The 16,236-nt window shown below is 40.6% G+C and overlaps 1 protein-coding gene across 1 annotated transcript in view; it reads right to left on the reverse strand.

Moving 5' to 3' along the window:
• The window catches only part of IFT74 (intraflagellar transport 74), a 2,643,271-nt gene that overhangs the window by 1,319,630 nt on the left and 1,307,405 nt on the right, over positions 1-16,236 (reverse strand). Inside the window, exon 16 of the mRNA XM_044061439.1 lies at positions 3,375-3,501. Coding sequence (XP_043917374.1) covers positions 3,375-3,501 — 127 coding nt within the window. The remainder of the gene's footprint in view (positions 1-3,374; positions 3,502-16,236) is intronic.

A 16,236-nucleotide genomic window follows, 5' to 3' on the forward strand; every position in this document is an offset into this window, starting at 1 on the left:
TCATTTGTATTACTATTAATATTACACAGTAATATTTGTCACCCTTTCTTAAGGGTCTTAAAGTAGCTGTCAAGGAGTGACTGGTGTCAGTGGAAACTACGGTATAGTCTGGGCAGAAGGGAGCATAGCTAGTAAACCTGTGTCAGCCTTTCCCAGGTGTGTGTGTGTGTGTATAAATCAAACCTCAAAGAGTGTGTGTGTCGGCTACTTGGGCACAGACACAAAGCACTGGTTGGACAGAGAGAGTGCTGGAGGTCTTAGCTTGGTCACTCAGCTGAGATCTCATCTCTATGGCTGTGTCACTGGGGAGTGTTATTGGGGTTCAGTAGGAAGGGGAAAACACCAGCCCTGAACTGACTATGATCTCTGTGTGCTCTTAAGGGAAACTGCACTTGATGCAGAGAGAGCTGCATCTGTAAATACTGTGTATGTACCTGTTAACCTCTCACTGAATGTCCCCCACAGTTGCCAGTGGTGAGGATTGAGGCTCCTTGATTACTGGTCCAGTGGAGAGTCATCACACCCTAGTCAGCAAGTTAAAATAATTTAAATTTCTTTCATTATACTTAGCACTGCTAACTCAGCTTCTTAGCTTAAGTGCTGAATGTAACAGCCACTGATTTTTAACAGCATTTTTTTAATTTTAAAAAATCTTCCAAATGTAATCATGAGTATTCACTTATAGACGGGTGCACAAACATAGCCGGCTCATCTGGTACCTAGCACTGTTTCCTGATCTGGTCTTCTTCCCCCTTCTCCTAGGGAGGGATGCTCTCACACTCTATGTGATGAGCAAAAAAAAAAAAGAAATCTGTTCTACAATCCTTCTCACTGCTAAGCATCTGTTCAGATGAAAACCTGCATTCACACATGCACAACACTGTATATTTGAATGGAGTCGGCCACCCACCCAAGTATACAGAAATACTTGTAACTGCATTTCAACACTTTTTATTTTGGAGCCTCTTTGTTCACAGCACATGGAAGCATACCGTGTATGCACTTATATGCCTCTGCAGTTTGAAAGGCCACGGGCTTTTCCCTGCAAGAGGAGTTGAAAGCAGCGGGTATACAAGTCCTGCATTTAGGTGCATTTTTTAATGTAGCTCTCAACTGTTTTTAACATCACATCATCTGAAGCAATTATGTCCTGGTTTTGCAGAACATCATTGATTTTCCTTAGCTTTTGGCTCTGTCCATTCCAAAATTTTTAATTTCATGGTAAATCACTAAGGATTACAGTCAGTCTATAATTCCAGACATTAGAATTTTGTACTTCTTATTGTTCAGAAAATGCATGTTGATGCAAAACCTGCAGTTCTTTTCACTTTTTTTAAATGAATTAGAGTAATATTTAAAAATTGTCCCTGATTTTAAGCCTTTGTGCTGTCATTATTTTTGGCTTATCAACAATTCCTCAACAAAGAAGTTGAGAGACATATCTTCTGCCTCATATTTTTCTTATGTTCAGTAACATAGCTAGGGTGGGGCAAGAGGGGCAACTGCCCTGGGTGCAAAGTGGTGGGGGGGCACACTCGGCCAACTCCGATCTCACTTTACTGCAATACTGGCTTTTGGTGTCCAGCCTGAGTGCTATAGCACTCTGCGTGTTGTCTAACTGCAGCAACTGCTTGCTACAGTTTAAAAGTATAAAAAAGATGTCCTTTCTTTAAGTTAAAACATGAGTGTTTTAGCACTCCATGCAGGTAGGGTATAAACTGTAGCAGTTTAAAAATAGGATTTTTTAAAGCATGAGTGCCATAGTGCTTCTTGCAGGCAGGGTATGAACTGTAGCAACTGTTGCTATATTTCTAGCAAGCAATTTGCTACAGTTTAAAAAGAAGATTGTTTTTTATAAAATATGTTGAAGGGTTGGGGGCAAGGCACCAAAACTGGACTTGAATGGCTGGGGCAGGAGGAGGGGGGAGCTGTCAAGAAGGAATGTCTGTTTTTTTTTTTTGCTCACTTACGAGTGATTGCCTTATTACAGTGAAGTGCTTTTTTTTTGGCCAAGGGTGCTGACACATTACTGAGGACTGCTGCAGTCCCTAAATAATGACAGCCATTTTATTTTCAGACTTCATATCCTTCAGAAAAGATTTCTAAAGATTTCTTGGCATCCATGTCACAACATAAGCCAGTTATGAGTGGAGACCCTATCATACTCCTCTACATTCTAATAACTTTCTAAGTACGTAATATCAATATTTAAAGTCTGTACCTGATTTTGGGCATTTGTCCCTCATTATTTTTAGCATTGTCGTGATTCTTGCTCTATGAGGTTGGGAAGTTATTTTTTTTTATCACAATCAGATAACGTGTACAGCAAAGTGACTATAACTGATGGGTGGGTGCTATCAGTGAAGGAAAGTAACTTTGCCATTTGATCAGGTTAAAGAGTCTGGCTGTACAGTACTAGAGTGCATTTGTGTGAAATAAGCTGGATATTTGGGATACTATGTATTTATGTAAAAACAATCTGAAATACTGCCTATAATTATTATTTACTTCCTTATTGTTACCACAATCAGAAATGTACAATAGCAATGGGGCTGTACTTTCTGGATATGGTGTCTGTCTGTGGATGAGAATAGCTGAGCATGCCGTCATGATTAAGTTAACAAATTATTATTCTGGCTTTTCAGAACTGTTGTGCATTTGTGTAAAAGTAGGTTTAAATACTTCACTGTGCCAAATTTTCAATCACAATCTGATACTTGGGGGTACAAAGTCAATGGCTATAACTGATGAATGCAGACATTGCTTTATTATAATGATGACAATTTTGAATTGTCTTAAATCAGGAAAGTGAATTCAAAGAACATGTGCATTTGTGTAGTCCAAAAAAGTATGTGGGGATCAGGGGCCCATAGTGTGAAAACCACCAGGGCCCAAAGTAAACTTAGTACACCAGTGTGGACTGAATATTAGAGATACAAGTCAACCAGAAGAAGGTACTGCAATAGTATAAGTAGGACTGCCTCAGTAAGGGTAAAAACTCATACAAATTTGGCTGGGGCTCTTTTTTTAATTTATGTATTCTTTGACGGGGAGAGGAATGATGCTTCTACCACATTCATGAAACCATGTTAAGGAAGGAGGAATAGACAGCTCAAAGGAACAACTGCTTATTTAATGATTTGCATTACCCTGCTGCATTTTGTTAGTTGCAGCAACTGTCGCACACAACTTGATGACTAAAAGACATAGGCTATCCAAATCTTCCAAAAAAGTGCCATCTAGTCAGTGAGCTACTCAAAGCAGTGACATGGCTTCTGAATTTCTTTATGATATACTTATAATACTTAATCAGGAGATGGACAAAGGGGTCAAGTCAAAAAGTTGTAAAGAATGTGAATGGCATAAATACCAACCTGATGTAAGGTTCTTAGCAGTGCTCTGGGACTTCTGCATTTCTATTTCTTTGAAGCTGAGGTCTTCTTGCATGATTTTCAGATCATGTGCAGTGACAGAAGAAATTTGCTTCAATCGGTTCATATTCTAATAAAAAAAGGAGGAATTAAACTACCAGTAACAATACTGGTACATACCAGCATTTTTCTGTTTAGGTTGCATAATGAATCACACTCTGGCTTGATAACCCTAGTAAAGTACACAACTAATGCAAATGATAAATTATCTGCTCTGACAAAACTAGGCATTCACTTATTTCTAATTAAAGAATAAATTAAATATGTTTTAGAAGAAATTCTCACAGAGATGCATGTCAATGTTAAACAAATTATTCACAAGTAATAATATTTTGGTTTTAAGTTTTTCAGTAATACTCCTTTTTTTCACATGCTTTCACTTAAAAAGTGATGAAACAGTGACTCCAAAGTGCAGAAACAAAGTATAGCTGTGTACCTTTTCTGACTATAACAGGAGATGTTAAAATAAAAAGGAGTTTCTGAAGGACATCTTTGGTGAAATAATCCACAAACAAATGTCAGTAACCCAACAGGATCAGTTTCCCAACAGCCAAATGTCTCTAGGGATATGTGAAGTTAATTTTACACAGTGGCTGTAAAAAAATAGACTTTCTACAAGAAAGACAGTACAGTAAGCCTCACTCTTGATCTTTTTTTTTTGTGCCTAAGAAGTGGAACTTAGGGTTAAGTACTAAGAAATGCTCTCTGAAAAGCTAACACCAAGAGAAAAATAAATAAAGAGACACCTTACTAAAAGGATGCAAGACCTAAACAACACATCCTAGATGGGCCAACTCAAAGCGCTGTCACTATACACATCATACAGACTGCTAAGAAATTATCTGTGACTGGCATACAAGGCATCCTCCAACCCAGTATGGACAGATTTACTGCACATCAGCAATTCCAATGGTATTAGAAGGGTTAAGTGAGAACAAGGGGATTGGCCTTCATGTATTTGACTGGAGTGGCTCCACCAGAAGAGGTAACTCTTTTAGGCTTGAGTTATTTTGACTGGCTTGGATAATGGGTATTGGAGAATAGACCACTGAGTTGTAAGTGTCCACTGCAGGATTTTCATATGAAACCTGGCCATCAGTACAAGAGTGAATGCTGCTGCCATTTATCCCAAGTCTTGGAGTATCAGACATGCTGGGAGAGAAGAATTCTGAACAATTATTTTGACCTGGAATTGAATATTTTGTATCCAAGAAAGAGGAAGGGAAGCTAATTGGATGACTATATTGAAATGTGCACCAATGAATTCCAAACTCTGAGTTGGAGTGAGCTGAGATTTGTTGTAATTGACAGATATCCCCAGACAAGAGCATAGCTGGAGTAAGAAGTCCCTTGATTGAATTAGTTGATGCCTGGTTGGAGCAATCAGGAGCCAGTCGTCTAAGTATGAAAACACTTGGAATCCCAGCAGTCTCAGGTAATCTGCTATGACTGCCATGCACTTGGGTAACACCCAGGGGGGCTGTGCTGAAACCAAAGGGCAGTGCTCTGAACTGGTAATGACTAGCTCCCAGCCAGAAGTGCAGATATCTTCTGGACTCCCTGTTCATTATGATATGATAGTACACATCTTGAAGATCTATTGAGCACATCCAGTCATCCTTGTGCAGAAATGCCAGAATGGAGTGAACTGTGACCATCCAAAACTTTGTTCATAGGTTGGTACTAGGCTATTGGCCCTAGGACCTACACAAGCCTAGCTATAACAATTCCCTGGCTATTTCTTCCCACACTATTTACTTACCTGGACCCCTGTCTAGCAGTGCGACTGACGTGATCCCTGGGGTGAATTTCCTTTCTCCCATCCAATCATCAGGGTTCCTTTTGAAGAGGGCCAAAGAGGCTCTCTGCTTGACATGCATGGGCAGTCTATTCCAGAGTCTGGGGAGTCTCTGGGTCAGGAACCTATCCCTCGAGCATGTTTTGTTTATTGTGATGACAAGGTTTATATCCCTGGAGCGTGTGGCTCTAAGGGATTGGGATTTCTTTAAGTGTACCATGTCCAACAGCTCTGGGTTTGACATGGCCTTGTATGTTAGGCAGAGATCGCCTCAGAGTAGACGATATGCAACAGAGTATAACTGGAGTTTTTTAAGGCAGTCAGCATAGGGCATCTGCTTTAGACCTGTGATTCTTTTAGTGAGGTATTTCTGTGGCCTTTCCAGTTGTTGAAGATGTCTTGAGAGGTACATACCAAATGGGGCGTTGTATTCTATAATGGGTCTAATGAGGGATGAGTACAGAGGGACAATGACCTCCTTTTTTTCTGGATGAAAAGCCCTTAGTGATGAGGTGTGCCACACAGAAGGATTTCCTGACTATTCTGGCGATGTGGTTATTGAAGGTGAGACCACTGTCCACCAGTGTCCCTAAGTCTCTTAGCACACTTTCGGTGTTTAGTGTACTGCCACCTATGTGGTAATTCAAGGGTACATGTTTTTTCCCAAAGGGGATAACTATATATTTCGTGGCATTGAGCTTGAGCCCATGGCTCTGGCACCAAGCATCTGTTTCTGTAAGGCCCTTTTGTAGAGTATCCACATCATTTGGGGATTCAATAATGGCTCCCAGCTTGCAGTCATCTGTGAACTTTGTTAGCCAGAGTCCCTTACTGTCGGCCTGTACTTCAGAGAAGTAGATGCCAAACAAGAGAGGTCCCAGGACTGAACCCTGAGGTACTCCACTTGTCACTTGTCTGGAGCTGGATTTGGAGTCAGCTACTTTTACAGTGTGGGTTCTGTCAGTAAGCCAGTTGGCAACCCATTGAGTGACGTAGGGATTAATGCCCAGCTTAGTAAGTTTATCTATGATTCCAGAGTGGGGGGTGGTGTCAAAGGCATTGGCGAGGTCCAGATCAGCTGTGTGGACTGCCTTACCCTCATCCACGGCTCTGGAAACTGACTTGAAGAAGTCAATCAGGTTCAGGAGACAAGATTGGCCCTTCACAAACCCAAACTGGGTGGGGTCCAGTGTTTTAAGGTTGCCAATGTCTTTGTTTATAAGTTTCATGATAATACGGTCCATGGCCTTGCAGATCAGGCTCGTCAGACTGATGGGGCGGTAGTTCCTGGGATCCAAGGTGGATCCCCCCTTGTGGAGTGGGATAACTGTAGCTGTGCACCACTCAGTGGGCACGAAACCTGAGGTGAGGGTATGATTAAACATGACACTTAAGTGAGGTGCCAGTTCATTTTGTAGTCCATGTAGTACACAGCCCAGGATGTCATCTGGTCCCATGGATGCTGTATTCTTAGCTTTGGAGACTGCATTTTTTTACCTGTGTGGCTGTTATTACTGGAATTTGGCAATCTTCCGGTATTGAGATGGGTTATTTAGGGGGTGGGGGGGTGAAGTTGGCACTGAGTTGATCTGCCAGGATATTGGCAATATCCTTGGGATCAGTACATTTAATGCCATTCTGTTGTAGCTCAGAGCAGATCTGTGCATTGCCATTTAGATTCTTGACATAGTTATAGAATGCCTTGTGGTTGTCTTTGGAATCTTTGGCAATTTTATTTTCGTAACTAGCTTTGGAGGATTTTATGAGGGATCTCAGCTTCTTACTGAGGCTGGTAAGGGAGTTTTTTGCATCCTGGGATTTTTCTCTTTTCTGCAACAGTTTCTTCCTTTTGTTGTAAAGTTTGTTTATGGGAGGGGACCACCAAATTGGCTTCCTTTTTTGGAGGAGAGCATCTTGGTTCTATTTGTGATGGCATGATTCATGCATGAGTGGATGTGCTCATACAGTGCCTTAGTGTAGGACTCAGCAGTCGAACTTTCAGTTCCCGTCTGCATGGGTGTCATGAAGTTTGTCACTTCTGACTTGAGTAGCATGAAGTTGGCTTTGGAGAAGTTTTTCATGGATGTTTCCTTACTGGGGTGGGGGTGGGGATGGGATGTGGGTGTTAAGGGTGATTAGCTTATGGTCTGACTTGACCAACGAGGGGGTGACCATAGGTGTAGAGCATCGATTTCCTATGCTGGTAATGACCAGGTCTAGAATATTGGAGCCCCTGGTGGATCTATGGATTAGTTGATCCAAGGCATTGGAATTTATGAATTCCAAGAACCGTTGGGCAAAGGTGTTGGCACATGAGTAGTTTTCCCAGTTAATGGCAGGGTAGTTGAAATCACCCAGTATTAGGGTGTTTGGTTGTATATTAATATTTTCCAGTATGTTTAGAAAGGTGTAATGAAAATCTTGGGGCATGGTGGTGGATCTGTAGCAAGCTACAATTTGTTTGGTTTGCAGTCTTACCTAGTGTTAGTTGCACCTAGAGAATTTCAGACGCATTGTGTTGGGCAGCTAACCTGGTGGTGTTAATATCCTTGGTGAATATGGACACTCCTCCACCTTTAGTGTTTCGATCCTGGTTTAGTGGCCGAAAAGTGTGGTAAGAGTTGCAGTCTGGTATTGCAGGAGTGCTTTCTGGAGCCTTGAACCAGGTCTCAGTTACTGCACAGATATTGATGTTCTCCATTTTTAGGAGTGCCTCGAGAGGGTGCATTTTGAGATTTAGACTTCTAGCATTGAGTAGCATTACCTTCAGATTTTGCATGTTTGTACCGGATATGGTGGTGGTTTTGTCCTTTGAAATTTGCCTAAAAAAGGCACTATAGGGGTGGCAAGAGCCTTAGCCAGTAAACTGAATCCCAGGGGCGACAGGTGCAGACCATCTCTGGCAAAGCATCGTGGTCTGTCGATCATGTCATCCCAGGTAGACAGATACTGGATCCTCTTTGAATGACACCAGAAGCTTAGCCAATTGTTGAAGTCAACCATTTTGTCCTTATATTGTGGTATCATTCTGGGCGAAGGCAGGATGCTACTCAGGGCTAGGGTCATACCTGTCTGGGCCACATGATCCGAGAGCTCTTCCATGTCTCTTTTCATGTAGTCCAGGGAGGTACGTCTCAAGTCATTCACTCCAACATGGACAATGACAGAGTCATATTTGTACTTGTTGTGGAGTGACTTGAGTACATGAGTTATGTGGCGGATCCTGGCACCCGACAGGCAGCTCACTGTAATTTTCTCCTTGTTCAGCCTGGTGAGTGTGATATCAGTGTGCCTGACTATAGAGTCACCTATGACTAAAGTGTTAGGTACGTTGTCTTGCCTTAGGGGCTGTTGCTGGGTGGCACACTGGTGTTGTGAGCTATGTGACACTTTGGTTGTGACTGGTGTTTGTTTGTGTTTCAGCTTCGGAGGTCCTTGTTGCTTGGGCGGGTTACATTTAACGGCCTCCGCATATGTGGATTTAGTGCTGCTATGTGTGGGTGTTGGTGGTGTGAGCTTAGAAGGGCTATGTGTTGCTTGAGGTGTAGTGCGGGTGTTAACCTTCTCCTCTTGACTGTCTAGCACAATCTTGGGTGGAAAGAGCTTTGTTTCCAGTGTGGTTATGTAAGTGCATCTCTCTCAGACTGTAGTGTTGGATGGTAGGAGGAGAGGGTTGTCTGTGTACATGAGGCAAATGCTGCATTGCCCCAGTATGCCCAGATTCACCAGGTGGACAGGAGAAATCAATGGAAGTTGACCCTTGGACATGCCTGGTTTGGTGCTTTTTTTTTTTTTTTTTTAAGTACAGGAGCTATTTTCTCTTACCTTAGCAAGGTACTTTGCAATTATTGGCTGCTTAGAGCCTATGATTAATTTCTCCTTATTAATAAGGAGAGTTCAGTGCTTGTATCAGTTTAAGGCTTCCTAGTGCTTTCCAGCAGGTATCAGAGCAAGTGCTAGTCACAGGAATGCTTAAAGGTAAGATAAAAAAATGGTTTAGCCTAAACACAGCAGTGTGCATTAGAAAAGTTAGATGTGAAAGTAGGTAACTTAAGTTTTACCTGTCTAAAAAGTTAAGTTTTAGTGGAGAGTCACTATTTTTAAAACAGCAAGATAAAATGAAAGGGGGTGATCACTTTTGTATTCCGGTACTATGGAATACAGTAGAATGGCCAATAAATTTAAATAGTTGAAGGGGAGTGATTTCACAAAATGATAATTCTGTGCTTACTCAAACAAGCCAGTGAAAGCAGAGAGGAAATGAGATATATGGACAAATTAACATAAGATGCAGGCAACTAGAAAGACAGTGGTATTTAAGAAGACAACAGTGACAGGGTAGAGGGGTGTGGAAAAAATTCTGCCTGTCTCAGAAGAGCCAGAGCTGTGGTGTCTATTGAAGTTTTAATATGCAGTTAAAAGCAGAACACAAGCAAAACACAAGGTAAAGAAAACAAATCACAGCACTCAAAATATAAAAAGGCAATAAACTAATACAAAATACAACAAATAAAAAGCAAACCAACCTTTCCCTCACAGCAAAGTGTAGCAGAGTCTGGGTGAGCCTTTCCAATAGTGTACTGAATTGATTGATTTAGTATACTGAGATCCAAAATCGGTCTCAAGACCTTGTCTTTTTTTGGGACAAAAAGAATCCTGAATAAGTTCCAGAGTCTCTCTGCTCTGGGGGGAACCTCTATTTTTTCTAGCAGCTTTTTCTTCTCTAGAGAAGGTGCTTCCCTCTGAGTGGAACATCTGTGATTTTCTTCAAAACTGATGGAGGATAATGGGGAAAATGGTATGCATTCATTTAGTCATCCATTACCTTGTCGACGTACCAAATGTCGAAAGCAGTGCAGCAGGTTCTCACAATTGCGAACCAGAGATAGTCGAAACACACAATATCCCCCCCCCCCTTTTGACCCATGGTAGCGCTTGTTTAGATGGTAGAGCGGTCAGAAATGTCACATTCGGTGTTTTGTACGACATTCCGACCTTTCGCCACTTTCAAATTCGACATTCTGTTTCAGCATTACGCCCGTTTGAGGTTGGTGTGGACGCTTAAATGAATGTATACCTGGGAAAATTATATGATATAACCTCTAGCTATTATCCTCCATGACTCTTTTGTGATATCTAGCCAGGCTCTCTGCTACACGGATAGATGACCCCTGACTGCTTCCAGAGACGGACAGTCAGGCCTCCATTCAGGAGCACTGATAGGATCTGTCTGAGAAGGAACCTCTAAATCCCTGATTATGCAGACCACCTCTGCTGTGGGGGCAGCATCATCCATTTGAATTCACCCATCTGCCCCTTGAGGAACTCTCTACAAGTGTATCTTGAAAAGGACCCTGAGATTTCTTGAACCATATTTTTCTACCACTTCACTGGTTTCTAGAAAAGGACTGTAGAAAAACATATGCCCCACAGCAGACATGGTTTTCCCTGCCTGTTTGCACCTAGAGAGTGCGTCTTTCACTTTGGTGCCAAACAACAAGGTTCTGATGAAAGAAGATTTGAGGGACTCCACAAAATCATAAGAGTGCATCAAGGCATTTCTCCTAATGGAAATGCCTGAACCTGCTAGCCATGAGGTATCTGCAATAACATGAGAGATCAGCTCCTTGGACGAATTGGAAATAGATCGAAGGTTGGCCAACTGCAAAGAAATGGTATTCCCTTCCTTGGAAGATATGGGCCCAGAGAGAGATTTGGTAAGCTCCTTAATCAAATCTTTCTGAAGTCTCTTAAAATGTGCCAAATAATTCAGCGACCTAAGAGCAAAGGTCGCTGAAGCATATATGTGCTTCCCATATCTGTCCAGTGTCCTAGACTCCCTCTTAGGGGGATGGACAGGGGAACTCTATTCTGCTAGCTCCTTTCTTGGGGCTGCAGCAACAACCATGGCATCAACAGGTACTCCTTTAATCCAGTGTGGGTGGTCTTTGGGTGGTGCAAGGATCTTGTCTGGTCTCTTGGGTATAGGCTCAATAGTGTCTGTCTCCTTCCATGCCCACTGAGTGACTAAATCTATAAGCTCATTGGTGGGCTGAGTCACTCAGGGGGTAGATGGGAAAGACCTGAAAGCCAGAAATATTGATTCCTCTTGCGAAGGGTTAACAGGGGACCAAACACTTCTTTGTTTAAGGAGCTCCAGGATGTCTCAAAATGAGACACCATCAAGTGGTGATCAGGGGACCCACCTCATCAAAATCAGTGTCTTCAGTGAAAGACTCTTGTTGGGAGTCTAAGTGCCTCCTTTTGCACATTCTCATCCAAGGAACCACCTCAGTGGGATGGTCCAGGGAGGTACTGGAAGAAATAATGATATCCTGTTAGGTGGCCTGGAGAATGGTATGAGCTGGTTGTCCCAGTGGAATGAATGAATGAGGTTCTGGATGCAAAATTGAATAAGACAGGGAAGTCTTATCTGAGCAGGGCAGGGTTGTCTGAACTCTAGGCAGAGAGAATACTCTCTCCACTACCACAAAATCAGAATGCCTAAGGGAAGCAGAAACTAAATGATCCAACAAAGAAGGCTCACAGACTGTTGGCTCGCACTGTCCTGCAGGCAAACGTCCTGAGGAAGGGGTTAGATTCCAGCTATCTAGTGCTTATGTTCTGAGGGAAAGTGATGGCTCTGACAAGTTTGAAGTCGACTCCAACACCCCTGAAGCGGCGTGGCTCTGACAGTCAATCGAGTCTGAGGTACTCGGTGTCCAACAACTCAGAGAAATCATTGGAGTCGAAGATATCATGATCTTTGGATCTGAAGTTTATGACCTCAAGGCACTCAGGTCCAATGGCTCCAAAACCAAAACTCGGATCAGAGAAGGAGACATGATAGCTAGTGTGGCTTATGCAGGCTCTCCAGACCCAATGGGGCAGGAGCTGACAGGACTCCCATTTGAATTTGCATCCTGAGGAACTTCCTCATCATACTAGGCACATCTGATTTGGATAGGTTCCTGGAAGACCGAAGAGAGGAAGCAACTGAAGAAGGCCTCAAATGCCATCTAGAAGACTGTTCGAGGAATGGTGAAGGAAGTCTGGATGTGATAGACTCCGAGACCAAAGCTGGAGAATGGAGCCAGAGGGATCTTTTGGATCTTAGCTTTGGATCCAAAGCAGATGGATCCAATTTTATTGAAAGTTTAGCTGGTGCTCAAATGAAAGAGCTGAAGTTGATGCCAAAGTAGAAGGGTGATGTGGGGATCTCTTGCGAGAATCCTTGGCCACGTAATCACCATTCTCATCTTGTTTCTTGGGGGTTTGAGCCCCAGCAACTGTAAATGAATGTTTAGAAAGAATCAGACCCCTAATTATCAGTTTGTTCTTCCTATCAATTAATGTTTGTTAGTTGAAACCCTTGCATATCTCACAATCAATATCTAGGTGTTTTGGAGCCAGGCAATATACACACACACTGTGGGCATCCAAATTTTGGATTTTATTCCACACGCCACATATTTCCTGAAACTGGATGGCTTGTCTGACATAATGAAAAAATAAGAGTAAAGACTGAAAGGATTTTTTTTTAAATACAAAAGAGAAAAAGAAAGAAAAGAGGAATGAATTAGCAATGTTGCTGAGAAGTACTATCACAGTACAAAAGCTAAAGATCTACCAGCAAAAGTATTTAAAGGTACTCAAAGAGTCCGAAAAAATGGTTAAATATTAAAGGGTTAAAGGGAGGAAATAAAAATAATAAAAAGAATGGTAAAAGAAAGAAACTTACTGACAAGATAAATTATGCAAAAAGTTATACACAAAGCTCAAGAGTTCGCAATCTATGTCTGATCTCAATGGCAGCAAACAAGATCTGGGATATGTTAGGTTTGTGTGGCATTATGGGTACATGGAGGAGCTGTAGAGTTCAAGTACCCTACGATCTGGAAGAAGTGGCCAAGCAGGATCCAAGGATCAGATCCAAACCCAACTGTTGAGAAATAAATGAAAATGGCAACATCAGATTTAAAGTTGTGAAACACGACAGAACAAAAAAAACTTATAATATTGGACTTCTTTGACCTTGTTAAACTTGTAGGGGGACTCCAAAGCATATGCCTTACTTCATGTCATTAATGTTTGGAAGAACATTTAGGAGGGTAGAAGAGGAAGCAAAGAGTTAACCATAAGTAAAACTATTTTTCTCTTAACAGTACTATTTTTATTATGTATGGCATAGCCTGCATGCTATAAAGTAAAGCTGTCTCAGTTATTTTCAAGTGTAATGGGGATACTAAAGTAAACAGGTGCAACTGTTTTTTTTTTCCTTCTTCTTTCTTTCTTTTTATTCACTTTTAAGAAATGTAGGCACTGCAATGTAAAAAAAAGAAGAAAAGTCTGGAAAAAGAGCATGATACAAGAAAAACTGATGTGCTTCTTCTTACTCTTCTATAGGGGAATGACTGGATTAAGGCCATTGGCTTGATCTAGTAACAAGTTTTAAGCAGAAGCAAATAAATAAAAAAAGAACACTGAATATAATAAAAAGTTTTCCTCTAGCAAATGAGAGCTTGTAGTAGAGGCAACTGTGTATCTGGTTCTCATGTCTCTATGGAGACAATCTGATAAAGGGCAATAAAAACAGAATACTTCTTTCTTTCAATTGCTAGGAGATAATGTTTTATGAAAGCAATGAAGTGCTTTTCTAATCCTGGAGAGGAATAAAGATAAAACAAAAAAGACAGCCCTTAATTGAAATAGAAGCACAGACTGTATCATGTAGCTTGGCATGGATAACCTTCCTTATAGGTTAATCCAAGCCTGTAAGTGTGGCTGTCAGTCTGGGACAGCTGTTCCTATTAGAAGAGCTAAAGTCAATATTTGAAGATGTACATAGTTTTGTGTGTTAGTATTAAGTTAATATGTGTTAAGGGTGCTCTGGGGGGTGTTTGTTTTTTCTATGAGCGTTTTCACTAAAATAAACATTTTGTAAGATGAGACATTGGTTCAAATGGATATGACAGGAAACAACTGCATAAAAGTTCAACCTACTAAACATTAGTATATGCATGTAGCACAAAACCTGAAAATAGACATTTAAAAAAAGAGCTGTTACACATAACAGGTGACAATAATAACTTCTTAATGTAATGACAATACTTTCTATACTATCTTTAAATGTAAATGGTCTCACAGATATATACAAAAAAGAAAGAGTAGTGAGCTATATTAAAAATGTAGATATATACAAAAAAGAAATAGTGAACTATATTAAAAATGTAGAGTGCAAATAGCTATGCTACAGGAAACACATTTGGAAAGAACTAAGCATGTGAATTTGATTTAAAAAAGGATTTCAGGGTGGTTATTCAGCAGAATATCTGGGACAAAAGAAAAGGGGAGTACTTAAATTAATTGCAAGAGAAGCTCCAATAGTGTTAGAAGATGAAAAAAAGACATTAATGGCAGACTTGTAGTACTATGGGGTTACTAGCAAGGGAGAAGGATTACATTGGCATGTCTTTATATTCCACCTAAACTGCTATAATGGAACTTAAGAAAATTCTGGGAGAAATAATCAGCTTTTTTCAGAGAAAATTACTTATAGGTGGGGATTGGAATTTGATTTGCTTCGGTGAGGATTTATCTGAAGGGCCCAAAAGGGAAAATATAACAAAAGAGGGTAAAATTTTGAAGACATTTCTGAAAGTGTTTGGCACGGAAGATGTGAACTCAGTTATTGGAGTTCAGAGTGAATCTGCATATTGTTCCCCAGAGTGCGAGGACGGGGCTGAGCTGGATGGAACTTGTATTTCACAGGAACATGTGCATTCGACTGAAAGTTCTGATATGCATCCAACAACTTCATTTCATGTGCAGATGGTAACCAAGATAAAAGTGTAGGGTAGTAAAGTAGGAATAAGATGCTAGCGCTTTCCCACCTATCTGTCGATTGAAGAGGAGTTTGAGGGATGGGTAGTGGAAACTTGTTGGGAGTTGTTATGGAAGAAAAAAATGTAATGAGATGAGAAGAAATAACTGTAGAAAAGATTAGTCTGCCAAACATTAGTGTTTGCACTTAACACAAAAGTTGTAAATACACATTTAAAAAAAACTGCCATGTATAATAGGTAGGAACCATAGCTCTTTATATGGCTCCACTTTCCTTATTATCCTGAAATGTAAATGGCCTTGCATGTATCGACAAAAAGGAAAGAGTTGTGAACTATATTAAGAAATGCAGATTGCAAATAGCAATGCTGCAGGAGACAAATTTGGAAAGAAATGAGTATGCAAATTTGACAAAGGAAGGGTTTCAGGATGGATATACAGCAGAATATAAGGAATAAAGGAAAACAGGAGTAATGATACTGATTGCTAGATGGACTCCAACAGTAATAACAGAAGAAGAAAAAAAGGACAACTATGATGAATTTCTGGTAGTTAGGGGCAACTGTCAGTGTAGGTGGATTACACTGCTGTCTATTTATATTGTAGCAAAAACTGCCATTATGGAGTTTAAGAAAAATTGAGGGGAAATAATCAGCTTTCAGCAAGGAATATTAATTATAAGCAGAGAGTGGAACTTGATTTGAAATACTGAGGATATCAAGGGGACCTAGAAGGGAAAATAAAACAAAAGAGGTAGACTTATGAATAAATTTAAGTAAATATCTGGCATGGAAAATGTGAATTCAGCAGTAGAAATTTAGGCAGAATTTACACGTTATTCCCAAAGTACAATAACTGGGCTAGACTAGATAGAACTTATGTTTCACAGGAACATTTGCACTGAACTGAAAGTTTGGACATACATCCAATAACTATTTCAGATCATGCACTAATAAAAACTAACATAAAAATGCAGGGTGATGTAATAAAAATGAGATAATGGTGCTTTCCCACCTACCTGTTAAAAGGAGAGGGATTTAAGAAATGGGTAGTGGAAATTATTTGATTGTTCTTAGGGAAGATAGAAATATCTTCAGAAGTTATATCTAGTGAATATGATAAAATGAAAAAAGAAGTTATGTTTTTACCATAATGTTCCATCCG

The sequence above is a fragment of the Protopterus annectens genome, chromosome 2.part0, assembly GCF_019279795.1.
Source record: "Protopterus annectens isolate FY-2018-M chromosome 2.part0, PAN1.0, whole genome shotgun sequence".
NCBI lineage: Eukaryota > Metazoa > Chordata > Ceratodontiformes > Protopteridae > Protopterus > Protopterus annectens.